Source organism: Salmo trutta, chromosome 16, assembly GCF_901001165.1.
Source record: "Salmo trutta chromosome 16, fSalTru1.1, whole genome shotgun sequence".
NCBI lineage: Eukaryota > Metazoa > Chordata > Actinopteri > Salmoniformes > Salmonidae > Salmo > Salmo trutta.
This window is the reverse complement of record NC_042972.1, coordinates 34,756,737-34,771,086: the sequence shown is the minus strand read 5'-3', so window position 1 is coordinate 34,771,086 and position 14,350 is coordinate 34,756,737. Positions and strand designations below refer to the sequence as shown.

The 14,350-nt window shown below is 41.3% G+C and overlaps 1 protein-coding gene across 1 annotated transcript in view; it reads left to right on the top strand.

The window, feature by feature from the left end:
- cdk18 (cyclin dependent kinase 18) overlaps window positions 1-11,622 on the top strand; it is a 49,050-nt gene extending 37,428 nt beyond the window's left edge. Inside the window, exons 3-16 of the mRNA XM_029694140.1 lie at window positions 3,629-3,777; window positions 4,776-4,922; window positions 5,496-5,552; window positions 6,274-6,388; window positions 6,681-6,775; window positions 6,913-6,975; window positions 7,324-7,447; window positions 7,621-7,741; window positions 8,784-8,881; window positions 9,032-9,137; window positions 9,244-9,286; window positions 9,379-9,469; window positions 9,663-9,740; window positions 9,876-11,622. Coding sequence (XP_029550000.1) covers window positions 3,629-3,777; window positions 4,776-4,922; window positions 5,496-5,552; window positions 6,274-6,388; window positions 6,681-6,775; window positions 6,913-6,975; window positions 7,324-7,447; window positions 7,621-7,741; window positions 8,784-8,881; window positions 9,032-9,137; window positions 9,244-9,286; window positions 9,379-9,469; window positions 9,663-9,740; window positions 9,876-9,910 — 1,322 coding nt within the window. The 3' untranslated portion in view covers window positions 9,911-11,622. The remainder of the gene's footprint in view (window positions 1-3,628; window positions 3,778-4,775; window positions 4,923-5,495; window positions 5,553-6,273; window positions 6,389-6,680; window positions 6,776-6,912; window positions 6,976-7,323; window positions 7,448-7,620; window positions 7,742-8,783; window positions 8,882-9,031; window positions 9,138-9,243; window positions 9,287-9,378; window positions 9,470-9,662; window positions 9,741-9,875) is intronic.
- The last annotated feature ends 2,728 nt before the right edge of the window (window positions 11,623-14,350 follow it).

The window sequence follows — 14,350 nt, the reverse complement described above, 5'->3', positions numbered from 1 at the left end:
ACATTAATGATCTGCCTTCCGTCTGCACTGGGTCTGAAGTTCAAATGTATGCAGATGATACAGTGATATATGTGCATGCAAAGAGCAAACAACAAGCTGCACAAGAACTCACTACTGTAATGGTCCAGGTTACAAAGTGGCTCAGTGACTCGTGTTTGCATCTCAGTGTGAAAAAAACTGTTTGCATGTTCTTCACAAAGAGGGCAACAGATGCTACTGAGCCAGATGTCTATGTGTCAGGGGAGAAGCTCCAGGTGGTATCTGATTTTAAGTACCTCTCTTTTAAAAAGCATGTGAAAAAGGTAATTCAAATAACCAAATTCAACCTAGCTAATTTCCGATTTATACAAAATTGTTTGACCACAGAGGTAGCAAGACTGTACTTCAAATCGATGATACTCCCCCACTTAACATACTGCTTGACTAGTTGGACCCAAGCTTGCTATACAACATTAAAACCTATTCAGTCTGTCTACAAACAGGCTCTCAAAGTGCTCGATAGGAAGCCCAATAGCCATCATCACTGTTACATCCTCAGAAAACATGAGCTCCTGAGTTGGGAAAATCTGGTGCAATACACCGACGCATGTCTTGTATTCAAGATCCTAAATGGCCTAGCTCCCCCTCCACTCAGTATTTTTGTTAAACAGAAAATCCAAACATATGGCAGCAGATCCACAAGGTCTGCCATGAGAGGTGACTGTATAGTTCCCTTAAGGAAAAGCACTTTTAGTAAATCCGCTTTCTCTGTGAGAGCGTCCCATGTCTGGAATACACTGCCATCAGACACACATAACTGCACCACATATCACACTTTCACAAAATGCATAAAGACATGGCTAAAGGTCAATCAGATTTGTGAACATAATCCCTAGCTGTGTATTGCCGCTTTCCATGTTGTCTGTTGTCTGTAGCTTGTGAGGTGTGGAAACACTTTGTTTTTATGGATTTTGTCTTGTTGCTTTTTGTTCTATGTTGCTCTGTCTGTATGCTACATCTTGCTTGTCCTATGTTGCTCTGTCTGTATGCTATGTCTTGCTTGTCCTATGTTACTCTGCGTGTGCTCACTGTTCTATGATTGTCTATATTGTAATTGTTTTTAATAACCTGCCCATGGACTGCGGTTGAAAATTAGCCGGCTGGCTAAAACCGGCACTTTTACTGAAACGTTGATTAATGTGCACTGTCCCTGTAAAAATAAAATAAACTCAAACTCAAACATACATACAGTTGAAGTCGGAAGTTTACATAGACTTAGGTTGGAGTCATTAAAACTTGTTTTTCAACCACTCCACAATTTTCTTGTTGACAAACTATAGTTTTGGCAAGTCGATTAGGACATCTACTTTGTGTATGATACAAGTACATTTTTCAGCAATTGTTTACAGACAGATTATTTCACTGTATTACAATTCCAGTGGGTCAGAAGTTTACATACACTAAGTTGACTGTGCCTTTAAACAGCTTGGAAAATTCCAGAAAATGATGTCATGGCTTTAGAAGCTTCTGATAGACTAATTGACATCATTTGAGTCAATTGGAGGTGTACCTGTGGATGTATTTCAAGGCCTACCTTCAAACTCACTGCCTCTTTGCTTGACATCATGGGAGAATCAAAAGAAATCAGCCAAGACCTCAGAAAATAAATTGTAGACCTCCACAAGTCTGGTTCATCCTTGGGAGCAATTTCCAAACACCAGAAGGTACCACGTTCATCTGTACAAACAATAGTACACAAGTATAAACACCACGGGACCACGCAGCCGTCATACCGCTCAGGAAGGAGACGCGTTCTGTCTCCTAGATATGAACGTACTTTGGTGTGAAAAGTGCAAATCAATCCCAGAACAACAGCAAAGGAACTTGTGAAGATGCTGGAGGAAACAGGTTCAAAAGTATCTATATCCACAGTAAAACGAGTCCTATATCGACATAACCTGAAAGGCCGCTCAGCAAGGAAGAAGCCACTGCTCCAAAACCGCCATAAAAAAGCCAGACTACGGTTTGCACATGGGGACAAAGATCGTACTTTTTGGAGAAATGTCCTCTGGTCTGATGAAACAGAAATAGAACTGTTTGGAATAATGGCCATAATTATGTTTGGAGGAAAAAGGGGGAGGCTTGCAAGCCAAAGAACAACATCCCAACCGTGAAGCACGGGGGTGGCAGCATCATGTTGTGGGGTTGCTTGGCTACATGAGGGACCTGTGCACTTCACAAAATAGATGGCATCATGAGGCAGGAAAATTATGTGGATATATTGAAGCAACATGTCAAGACATCAGTCAGGAAGTTAAAGCTTGGTCGCAAATGGATCTTCCAAATGGACAATGACCCCAAGCATACTTCCAAAGTTGTGGCAAAATGGCTTAAGGACAGCAAAGTCAAGGTATTGGAGTGTCCATCACAAAGCCCTGACCTCAATCCTATATAAAATGTGTGGGCAGAACTGATAAAGCATGTGTGAGCAAGGAGGCCTACAAACCTGACTCAGTTACACCAGCTCTGTCAGGAGGAATGGGCCAAAATCCACCCAACTTATAGTGGGAAGCTTGTGGAAGGCTCCCTGAAACATTTGACCCAAGTTAAAGAATTTAAAGGCAATGCTACCAAATACTAATTGAGTGTATGTAAACTTCTGAACCACTGGGAATGTGAAGAAAGAAATAAAACTGAGATAAATCATTCTCTCTACTATTATTCTGATATTTCACATTCTTAAAATTTATTTTTAATATGATACATTGTCAGGAATTGTGAAAAACTGAGTTTAAATGGATTTGGCTAAGGTGTATGTAATTTTTAATTGGATTACATGTCAGGAATTGTGAAAAACTGAGTTTAAATGTATTTGGCTAAGGTGTATGTAAACTTCCAACTTCAACTGTACCTATACAAACTTTACATTGTTTGCGAGATCAGACATACTGTACTATAATATCACTATAATCCAAGTGTTCATTTTCGGAACTTGCTTTCATTTCAGCTGTTTTAAATCATTACTTTTTTCAATTTCACAACAAATTAACAACCATCAAAATAAATGGCTGAAAACGACAGATCCTCAAGTGGGTGGGTTATGCGCGTTGCTACTGTACGCACGCACGAACGCACGCACGCACGCACACACACACACACACACACACACCCACATCAAATCACTATACACACATAGGCACACATACACATGCACAGACACACATACATAGAGGTGTCAGTCGGTGTGGTGGACGAGACAAATATCCACTCCAAACACATCCAAAAGCAGTGAGACCAACAATCCAATCACATACAGGGTCAAAACAAGGCTGAAACACTCTACCATGAGCTGTTCAACGGCCTGACACAGTTACACATGCACACACTTCCACACAGTATAGCTGATACAGCCTTGTGTAGTGTCCAGACTGAAAGAGTGCTGTGCTGTTGTTTCATAAAGAGTAATTGTCCACTCAATCTGTTGTGTACAATACTGAAGAGGATAGATTGTTAAAGCAAGCCTGTTTGCGTGTGTGTGTGTGTGTGTGTTTGTGTGTATGAGGCTACAATCTGTATTTATCAGTATCTGTGTGTTACATTTTCTATAACACTAAAGTGTATGTTGTCTCCCTCTCTTTCTGACCTGCAGCACTGACTCCAGACAGCCTGACCCTGCCGTCACTGCACCCTGAGGCCAGTCCCAGTCCAGTGAGCCCTGAGCCAGCCACACCCGGAGCACAGTCCCCCTCCCAGCTCCAGTACCGCAGCAAAGCACCACACCGACGCTTCTCTATGGAAGTGAGACAGGGAGGGAGAGTTGGGAAGAAGGAAAAATGTATATAAAATATAGAGAGTTTAGATGTGTTAAAGTTAATATTGACAGACCAATTAGTATAGTATAGCTCAAAACACCAATCTGAAAGGAACTGCTATACTGAGAGAGACACTAAGTAAATATAGCCTCCTGTACAAATTAGGTAACACATTACTTGAAGGGGGTATACATAAGGCATTCATAAAACCATTATGAAACCAGTCATAACACCATTATGATATCATAAGAGCTACTGACTGGGTTCCTCTCCTCCCTCTCCAGGCTGAGTGGCCATAACTTCCTCTCAGCCTCAGAACAGCAGTAGCTGCTACACAGCCCACAGGGAATTACAAGCCATCATCTGAATTTTCTTTCTTTACCATCTCTCGCTTTATTTCTTATTTTTTGCTTCCACTAAACCCAGCCGTGACAGATACCTTTAGTGAGAGAATTCAGCCGTCTTACTTTTCAACAAAAATAACTGCAAAGAGCGACTCAGTCACAAACGCATATGTTTGTGCACGCACGCACAAATGAGCACACACACACCCTGGGGAAATTCACATACACACAAAAACGTTATTTTAGACAGTTCCAGATGTGTACTACAGGGGGAAGTGTGAGATAGATAGTCACTCACAGGAGAAACTGTGTTAGAGGGTGAGAGACTGGGAGAAAAGTTTAATTGAACAGAGGTTTAATTAATCTCCGCCTATATTCAAACAGGTCTCCATTCCTACAGAATAGACGCACAGAGAGAAGATGCCATTCTCAAACCAATAGTTGTCTAATCATCCCTAGCTTTAAATAGCCACAATCCCTCCTCACCTGTGATAACCAATGTCTGGCGATGAACATTCTGGTGCAATGTGTCATTGATCATGTGAGAATATTGCTCATTTATGATGTATGTATATTAACAAATAATGATTGATTATGTGTGAGTGTTGCATATTGATGACGGATTATTGATTCTCTGCAGGACGTGAGTAAGCGTATGTCTCTGCCCATGGACATCCGCCTTCCTCCGGAGTTCCTCAAGAAGCTGCAGATGGAGAGAGAGATGGAGAGTGAGAACAACTCTCCTCCCTGCAAACCCCTCAGCCGCATGTCCCGACGGGCTTCACTGGTTAGTACCCCATACCTCGTACCCCTACTGTATGCCTCTTACCCCTATACCCTAATACACCCATACCCTAAATCAAACCCCTTAGCCGTATGTCCCGACGGGCTTCACTGGTTAGTACCCCATACCTCATACCCCTACTGTATGCCTCTTACCCCTATACCCTAATACACCAATACCCTAAATCAAACCCCTCAAACGCATGTCCCTACGGGCTTCACTGTTCAGTATCACATACACCACTATATACCATAATACACCCATACCCCAATACACTAAATCAAACCACTCAGACGCATGTCCTGACGGGCATCAGTGGTCAGTACCCTGTACCCCCCTATACCCCAATAGCCTAATATACCCCAACACCCAGTAGGCTACCGCCTATACCCAATATCACAGTATCCCAATACCATAAATCCCTAAATCATATGGTCATAACCATAAATATATCCCTTTACCTGCCATAACCCTACAGCACAGTTACCCTACACATAACTAACCTATATCCCAATACTGTAATAATACACTATTGCCCTAACCATAGTAGGCTACCTTATGTGTTTTTCCATGCAGTCTGACATTGGCTTTGGAAAGCTGGAGACGTACGTGAAATTGGGCAAACTTGGAGAGGTAAGTGTTTGTCGCTATGGTCACGCTCTTTCAGCTGCAGTTCAAGGCACACATCCAGCTGATGTAATAGGTGCAAGATACAAAGAATAACATGTGAAAATAAAGGACAAACTTGAAAGTAAAGGCGTGTGGGTATTATCAGTGTGTGGGTATTCACCTTCCCTTTTACCTCATCTAGCTCCCTTAAGAAAGTCTAACAGGAAACAAGTGAGTCAACACAGTCTCTGGGGACCTACTGGGTTTCACCAATCTACAATAGCTGGATAGGTGTAAGAAATCCCCCTACTTAGTTTTCTTCATATGTCTTACACCTATTCAGTCCTGCCGGATCTGTGAAGCGGAGTGAACATGAGCAGCATCAGGGTGGGAGCAGTGTTCTGGAATGTATTGCAGTCTAGGTCATCTCAAACCAGAGGGGGGAGTTAAGACATGTGTTTACAGTAAACTAACAGACGCAAAGAATGGTCAACCATGACTGCTCCTCCACGTAACAATGTGGTCCTCTTCAAATACCTTACATCCTGCCATGAAACAAGTCAGTGTTTCAAGAGAGAGACAGCAATGACATAAAGCTACCTGGTAGCCAAATTAACCTTATTCTTTTTTAGGTTAATGTTTGGTTTATGGTTAGAGGTAATGTTATGGGGTAGGGTTAGACTCAGTAGTTAAAAGGGTCAGGGTTAGACATTTGGCATTGACATTCTTTCCTGTTCCCGTGTAGGGAACGTATGCCACCGTTTTTAAGGGTCGGAGCAAACTGACAGAGAACCTGGTGGCGCTGAAAGAGATTAGGCTAGAGCACGAGGAGGGAGCGCCCTGTACAGCTATCAGAGAAGGTAACACACTGGACATTTTTTAGCCCATAGATTTTTTTTAATAACGTTTGAGTCACTCAAATATCACATGAACACACATAAGACATGACAAAAATGTGTAGAATTGCAGAAAATAAGCTTTAAACATGCAACATTTTCTCTCTGCCAACAAGAACAGTGTGAACAGTTTGTCATGAACAGTGCTTGTGCCCATAGAAATGGATGTGACGCCACCCAGTGGAGCTAAAATGTAATTACCATGTCATCCATGCAGCCAGAGCTACAGCCAACCATTTTCTCTGTCTCTCTACAGTGTCTCTACTGAAGAACCTAAAACACGCCAACATTGTCACACTGCATGACATCATACACACAGAACGCTCCCTCACTCTTGTCTTTGAGTACCTGGTGAGTAGTTTAAACATCTTTCAAATACTTTGAGCAGTTTAATAATCAGTATCTTTTTTTTTTTTTTACATAGCTTCATGTTCATATTAACGTTCTTAAATAATGTGTGTGTTTGTGTTTGTTTGTGTGTCTCTCAGGACAGTGATCTGAAACAGTACCTGGACAACTGTGGAAACCTGATGAGCATGAACAACGTCAAGGTTAGTCCCCAGAGCAATAGAGTTCGGCCACCTTTTAGAACAGACGCCATGTAGTTGCCATTGAGCATTCCATTTATCCATTCATGACAAGAATTTGGATTCTAATTTTAGAAGTTCAGTAACATTCTGTAGCATTGTTTAAAATTAAGAAAAATTCCATGAATTGCTATTGGTCAACACTTCTCATGGGGAGCTAACAGGGCTGCCGTATGGAATTATTTGATTGTACTGTATCATGTAAATGCATCATAAAGCAGAAACCTCAATGTCCTAACTCTAAATATATGGCTCTTGTCACCCCTACTGAAAACAGTTCATCCTCTTCTCTTCTTCTCTGTCTCTCTGTAGATCTTTATGTTCCAGTTGTTACGTGGTCTGTCCTACTGCCATAAGAGGAAGATCCTTCACAGAGACCTCAAACCTCAGAACCTGCTCATCAACGACAAGGGAGAGCTCAAACTAGCTGACTTTGGTATGACATGCACACACGCACACACATACAGATAGTCTCCCCATACAGATAGCTACACAGACATTGGTAACTTAGCAACCTTTTCAACACCCATTCAGCATGTAGATGACCAGATCAGTAGATAACGTTCCCTCTCGGAGATCCAGCTCATGACTGTTTGTTTGATTGGTCAGGTCTGGCACGGGCCAAGTCTGTCCCCACTAAGACCTACTCCAACGAGGTGGTGACTCTATGGTACCGCCCCCCTGAAGTACTTCTGGGTACCACAGAGTACTCTACACCCATCGACATGTGGTGAGTAGTACACTACACATATACACACAAATGCACACGCACCCACACACAGAACTCCATTCTGACTCACAGAGACAGAAGCATTTCAGCAAACCTCCACATGTCTGTCACGTTGATTAACCTTCATTAACAACAATGGAAACCTAAATGAGGGAAACCATGTTTTGGTCAGATGTCTTGTCCACACTATACATGATCACAGCCACATAGCTAAGCGGTCCCTTCACTTAACTCACATGTAAGCCATCACTCCTGATATGAGCAATCACCATGGTGATCATTTCTGCATCACATGAATTTACCTTGAATCTCCAAAGGCTGTTATCCAGCAACACAATACAGCAACTTTCAACTAACTTGCAACACATTGTTTTCATCAGTGGATGGGTCTCCATCGGAGCAGAGGACATCATTGTATATTCTATTACACCTTGGCTCGTACACAGACCTGCTCTTAGATTTGTGTGTGTGTCTCTGTTCTACTGACGAATCTCCCACTGTATGTAGAATCAAATCAAATGTTATTTGTCACATACTTTGTAAACAACAGGTGTAGACTAACAGTGAAATGTTTACTCATGTGTCTGTGTGCGTGTGTGGTGTGTACATAGTGGTCTGGACCATGTGATGTGAGTCCATCAGAGTGTGAGTGTGTGTGCGGCTCCAGGGGTTTGTTATTTCCATACACACTGTGAAGCATTACCACCTCCCTTCAGGCATTAGTCTCCAAAGATCACTTTGGACATGTTCCAGAACATCCCGTGTGGCTCAGTTGGTAGAGCATGGTGTTTGCAACACCAGGGTTGTGGGTTCGATTCCCACGGGGGACCAGTACAGGGAAAAAATGTATGAAATGTATGCATTCACTACTGTAAGTCGCTCTGGATAAGAGCGTCTGCTAAATGACTAAAATGTAAATGTAAACATCAAAACTGTGATGTATCATGGGTCAATTGTGAATGACTGACTGATCTACAAATAATCTTCTATGTCGAACGCCACCTTTCACTTTCCATTTCATTCCTGTGTGTGTGTGTTAAAGGGGCGTGGGCTGTATTCTATTTGAGATGGCGACAGGTCGTCCCATGTTCCCCGGCTCCTCAGTGAAAGAGGAGCTGCACTTAGTCTTCAGAATCATTGGTAATTCTACTCTTTCATTTATACCAATTCTACTCTTTTCATTTATACCACAATCGTGCTGGTAACTAGATTCAAACACATACAGACAACCCCCCATACAGACATAGAATATGAAGCATTTACATTAACCTTTCTCTCGCTCTCTCTCAGGTACCCCAAAAGAGGACAGCTGGCCAGGTATCTCCAATAATGATGAGTTCAGATCCTACATGTTCCCCGAGTACAGACCTCAGCCACTCATCAACCACGTCCCTAGGTAACACAACCACAGCATTACCGCAATAAGACCACTCACCAACCACTAGCTCAGGTAACACAAACCACAACCCAGTAACATAACCAGAATCTACTGTCCTCTCCAGGCTGGATACTGAGGGGATTAACATGCTAACTGCTTTACTCCTGGTAAGAAAAACACATACACCAACCTGTAACCACTAGTGTTAAATACCAAACCTTTATTCTGGTGTTGTGTGTATTTCCCTATGTTATTTCAGTATGACACTAGGACCAGAGTCTCAGCTGAAGCATCTCTTAGACACCCCTACTTCCTCAGCCTGGGAGAGAACATCCACAGCCTTGCAGACAGTAAGACACACACATTAAATGTATTTGACTTCAATCATGTGGTGAGAATGATGTATTAAGTGGCAATTTATGTTTTGTGCTTCATGCTCTCTCTCTCTCTCTCTCTCTTTCTTTCACTCCCCCTCTCATTGTTCTCTCTCTCACTCCCTCTCACTTTCTTTCTCTCTCTCTCTCACCCCTCCCACCTCTCTAGCCTCCTCTGTGTTTTCTCTCCGAGAAATTAAACTGCAGAAAGACCCAGGCCACCGCAGCTCAGTGTTCCAGCCTCCAGGTACAATACAGTACAACAAATACAGTACTACTCCCATAAACCATCACAATAACACGAATAATAACTACTGCAAATAAACCATGAAACATGTTCAGTTAATTCATGTGATCCTCCTGTTCTCTTTACCAAACCCAGGTCGGGGGAAGAACAGAAGGCAGAGCATATTCTAAAGGACGACCAACCGATGGAGTGCAGACAGGGCGAGAGAAACCCTCAAGGAGGAATCGGCTTTGAAGACAAACACACTCCAATCCCTCATACAAACAGAAATACAAATGCAAACACAAACATCCAGGTCACATCAGAGTCTAACCTCAAAGGTCTTTCCTGGTTAAATAAAGGTTCAAGTTAAATGTACACAAACACACACATCTAACCCTCTCCCTCCCCACAACGGAGGATGGATAAAGACAGGGTTTCTGAGAATAAACTAGCACTGCACCTTAAACGTCTTGGAGCCGAGGTCTCTCTATATGAGCATTCAACTGTCAGGATTCTAGGACTGACCAGGAAGTATCTCCCATTCTCCTACCCAATCCCCTTCCTACTCAGCCCCCTGCAGACACCCAAGCTAACCAATCACTCTGCATGTTTCAATGATCTTCACTTCTCCCTTTCCCTTCCTCCTCCTTCTGTTCATGTCCCCTTGAAATAAAATAACACAGAGTTAGCACCTTGCAACACAACCACCATCTGAGACCAAAACTCTAAATCCAAACTAAATCTGAATGGTTGGGGAAGAGTCCATTTACGGAAAACCTGCCTCTACATAACCACCCCTTGATTTCACCTAGTGGGGATTTCATTCAAATCAGTATTACAGTTTTTTAAATGGCCTTAGTAAAATGTGCTTGAGATTTCTTTCTTCAAAATATGATATAAAGAAACCTATGGGCATTTGCTTTGCATTAGTGAATAACACACGTTTAGTGTTCGTATCACTGAGTCTCCTATTTGCACAAACCTGAAATCACCTCTGAAGAGTGTTCCTGGACTGGCTCTAGATTTAGATGAAGAAGGATTAGACAAAGACCATTCCATAATGAACCCGGAATTGCAAATGGAAACCGACTATTCCAATTGGTTTATTCACTTCCATTCACTGGAGAACAAATTCTGATCTCCCCCACTTTTCTCTGAAGTGTGCAGTTGTTTCCTCCCCCTGTGAAATGGGCTTGGGAATTCCAATTGGCTCCCAGAGCAGATATAGGATACTTCCTGAATAATCTGAACGTCACTGTCTAATCTGTCTCCATCTCATGCTTGGACCGAGCCTCTCTTCTAACATAGTCTCCCCCTACCTCTCGCCTAACCTCCTCTCACCTACCTCTCTCCTAACCTAGGGTGCATCTAGTCTTGAGGGGTTCATCTTCTCCTCTCATTCATCTAAACTGTTATAAAAAAGACAGGGTCACTGAAAAGCAATTTGGGGTAAGCCTACTAGGATTCAATCTGTTTACACCTCTATGTGTCCAGCACATTTACATCTGATGAAAGAAAGGGAACAAGGAGAGGGAGTCACTGGAGACAACGCCAATAATCTTATAGATCTAACTTTCCTTGTCTCCTTTACTTCCTCACCACCTAACTGAAAAAACTGACAGGTAAAAGCAATATGGTGGACACTTATCTAGTCCTATCAGTGACCATGAAGGAAATAAGGTAAGGAAGGGAAGCCAAAAGCATTGGGACCCACTGGGAGAGATGGCGATCTGTGTATTACACTTTAAAACTTCCCATCTGTTTATTTTAGCAACCTCTGGGGCAGAAGTATTAGCCTACTGTATATGTTTTGCTGTGGTAAATTAAGATATTTTAAATACTGTACTGTAATGAAAATAAATAATATATATGTACCTTAAAGGCCCAGTGCATTCAAAAATGTGATAATCCTGTGTTTTATGTATATTTCCACACTATGAGGTTTGAGTAATATTGTGAAAATGATAATGCCCTTTTAGTGTAAGAGCTGTTTGAAAATACCACCTGTTTACTGCCAGGTGGTAAATTAGTTAATAGTCAAATAAGAAAGAGAGTTCCAAACCTCTCTGGCAATAACAGCTAGTTTTCAGTTTTCCCCTCACTCAGACCACTCCCATACAGTCTTAGCTTCTTAGCAAAGAGCAATTTCTAATTTTGCTATCTGGTTATTTAGATATTAGTTTCTTTTTGACAACTTTAATTGACAGCAATCACAGTAAGGTACTTAATTGTAACACAGAAATGATCTGATGTCGTGATAAAAACATCTGCATTGGACCTTTAAGAGATGTTTTCTTTCTCAGTGAATTTTATGCCAGATGATACAAGTGATGACTGTATTAAATTACTGTAGATGATGTCTAAATGTTTTATAAAAGATAAAGTATATTTAGATTTTGTATAAAATGTGATATTCAATATTTTGTGTGATTTATCTACAGCACTATTATTAAAACCAGAAACTGAATGTATTGTGACTGCCAAGAAGCCAAAAGTGATCAAATAATAAATAACTGATAAATTAAATGATATCATTCTGTAGCACAATGACCGTCTCTGATTCAGTACTTATACATAATACGGTCTACGGCTGAGTGTCTTCAATCATGACTGAAAATAAATAGAATGCAAGAAAATGTAGTGTTCAATAGGTATCACAATTCCAAATCTGGCCTTTCATACTAACTTGGACATCTAATCATCCATATTTTGTCACTCATGATCCACTTTATGATATTGACCATAACCTATTTGTTACAGTTTTTCTCGATTGTTTACACACATTTTCTGAAAGCATGCCTCATATTCTCAGAACTCTACACACAAATCAAAAAACACACAATGGGCAAAACCCCTCAATTCTCCAGCAAAATGAATCTTTACATTCAAAACAATGTTATTTCTTATCAAAATGGTATTTTGTTTTCAAATGACACACACAAACCATCACATGAATAGACATTTATAAGAACCAGTTGAACACTGATGTGCTCAATGTAAAACACTATGATGAATGGAAAACACTTCTTCTCCATTCATCATAATGACTTAGGCCTTTTTTTGGTTCAGTGTTGCCATTACTACAGACAGTACATACATAAGTGTGTTGTAAAATATTTGAGAATATTGTTTTTATACTCAGAACACACAAATACACAGTAACAAATATATTTTATTTTTCCCTCAAAAACAATGTACATCCCATTCCCAACCAACACAAAGTTGCACATACAGTGGTCTACATACAAAACAGAATAATTTAATGTATACAGTTACAGTAAAAAAATAAACTATGCTGCATCCTCTCTTCTGTTGCGGTCTGGCCACAGCACCTCATCCACATCACAAGCAATGTTTTCCCTGGCCAAGCAGCGGGGGAAATATCGCCTAGCATGGCGATTCCAGCCATGAAAAGCATCAGCTGCTATATCTTCACATGCGTCTTCCATAGCTTGGAGAAGAGGTATACGCGTTTGTGGATTTCGGTCATACACTTTCCATCTCCAGGCAGAAAAAAATTCCTCAATAGGATTGAGGAATGGAGAATATGGAGGGAGATAAACAACTAAAAAGTGTGGGTGGGCAGTGAACCAGTTACGAACCAGAGCAGCCCTGTGGAAACTTACGTTGTCCCAAATGATAACGTACCTGAGCTGCTCTGGGCCATCTACCTGATCTGGTGGAATGAGTGTGTTGTGTAGGGTGTCCAGGAATGTGATCAGATGGGCGGTGTTGTAGGGGCCAAGGGTAGCATGGTGATGGATGACGCCGTGGTGGGTAATCGCTGCACACATTGTGATGTTCCCTCCTCACTGGCCAGGGACTTGAACAATGGCACGCTGGCCGATGATATTCCTTCCCCTCTTTCGTCTTTTTGTGAGGTTGAATCCAACCTCATCAATGAAGATGAACTGGTGCTCCACTGCAGCCACCTCTAGCTCAAGGACTCTCTGAAACACACATGACAATATCAGAAATAGACATGGAGTGGTCACTATTGTGAAGCACAATCATTATGATTACAATACTAAAATATGTATAATTTATACAGTGTTGAGAGTATGCATCAGTTGTGGGATTGTATAAGACTCACTTGCACATAGTTATATCGCAATTCTTTGACTCTCTGAATTGCATTCAAATGGCACCCTGTAGACCTGCTTCATCCTGAGATTATTTCTGCGCAAGACACGGTCCAGTGTTGATAAGCTTACCCTATCAATATTTTGAAATATCTCATTGTTTTCTATTATTTTTCTTTGTATTTGCCGTAATGTTATGGCGTTATTTTCTAGGACCATGTTCATGATTTCAGTTTCCTGTTCAGGAGACAGAACACGTTCCCGACCACCTTGTGTTGGTAATCTTTCAGTTCTGCCAAACAAATAGTAAAATACTGTAAATACAAAGTAGGAATACATTTCCCAAATACTTGAAACATACTTTATTTTTACAGTCCTACAGAGCAGTCCACAGGCAATACTGTACTACTGTACTCATTGAGTACTGTATTGATATGCAGTACTGCAATTTTCTAGTGAGAGTAGATGTCTTACCTATTCTCATTTCGGAATGTCCGGATGATGGATGCTATAGTGTACCGGCTCAAATTTAGCTGTACTCTTTGC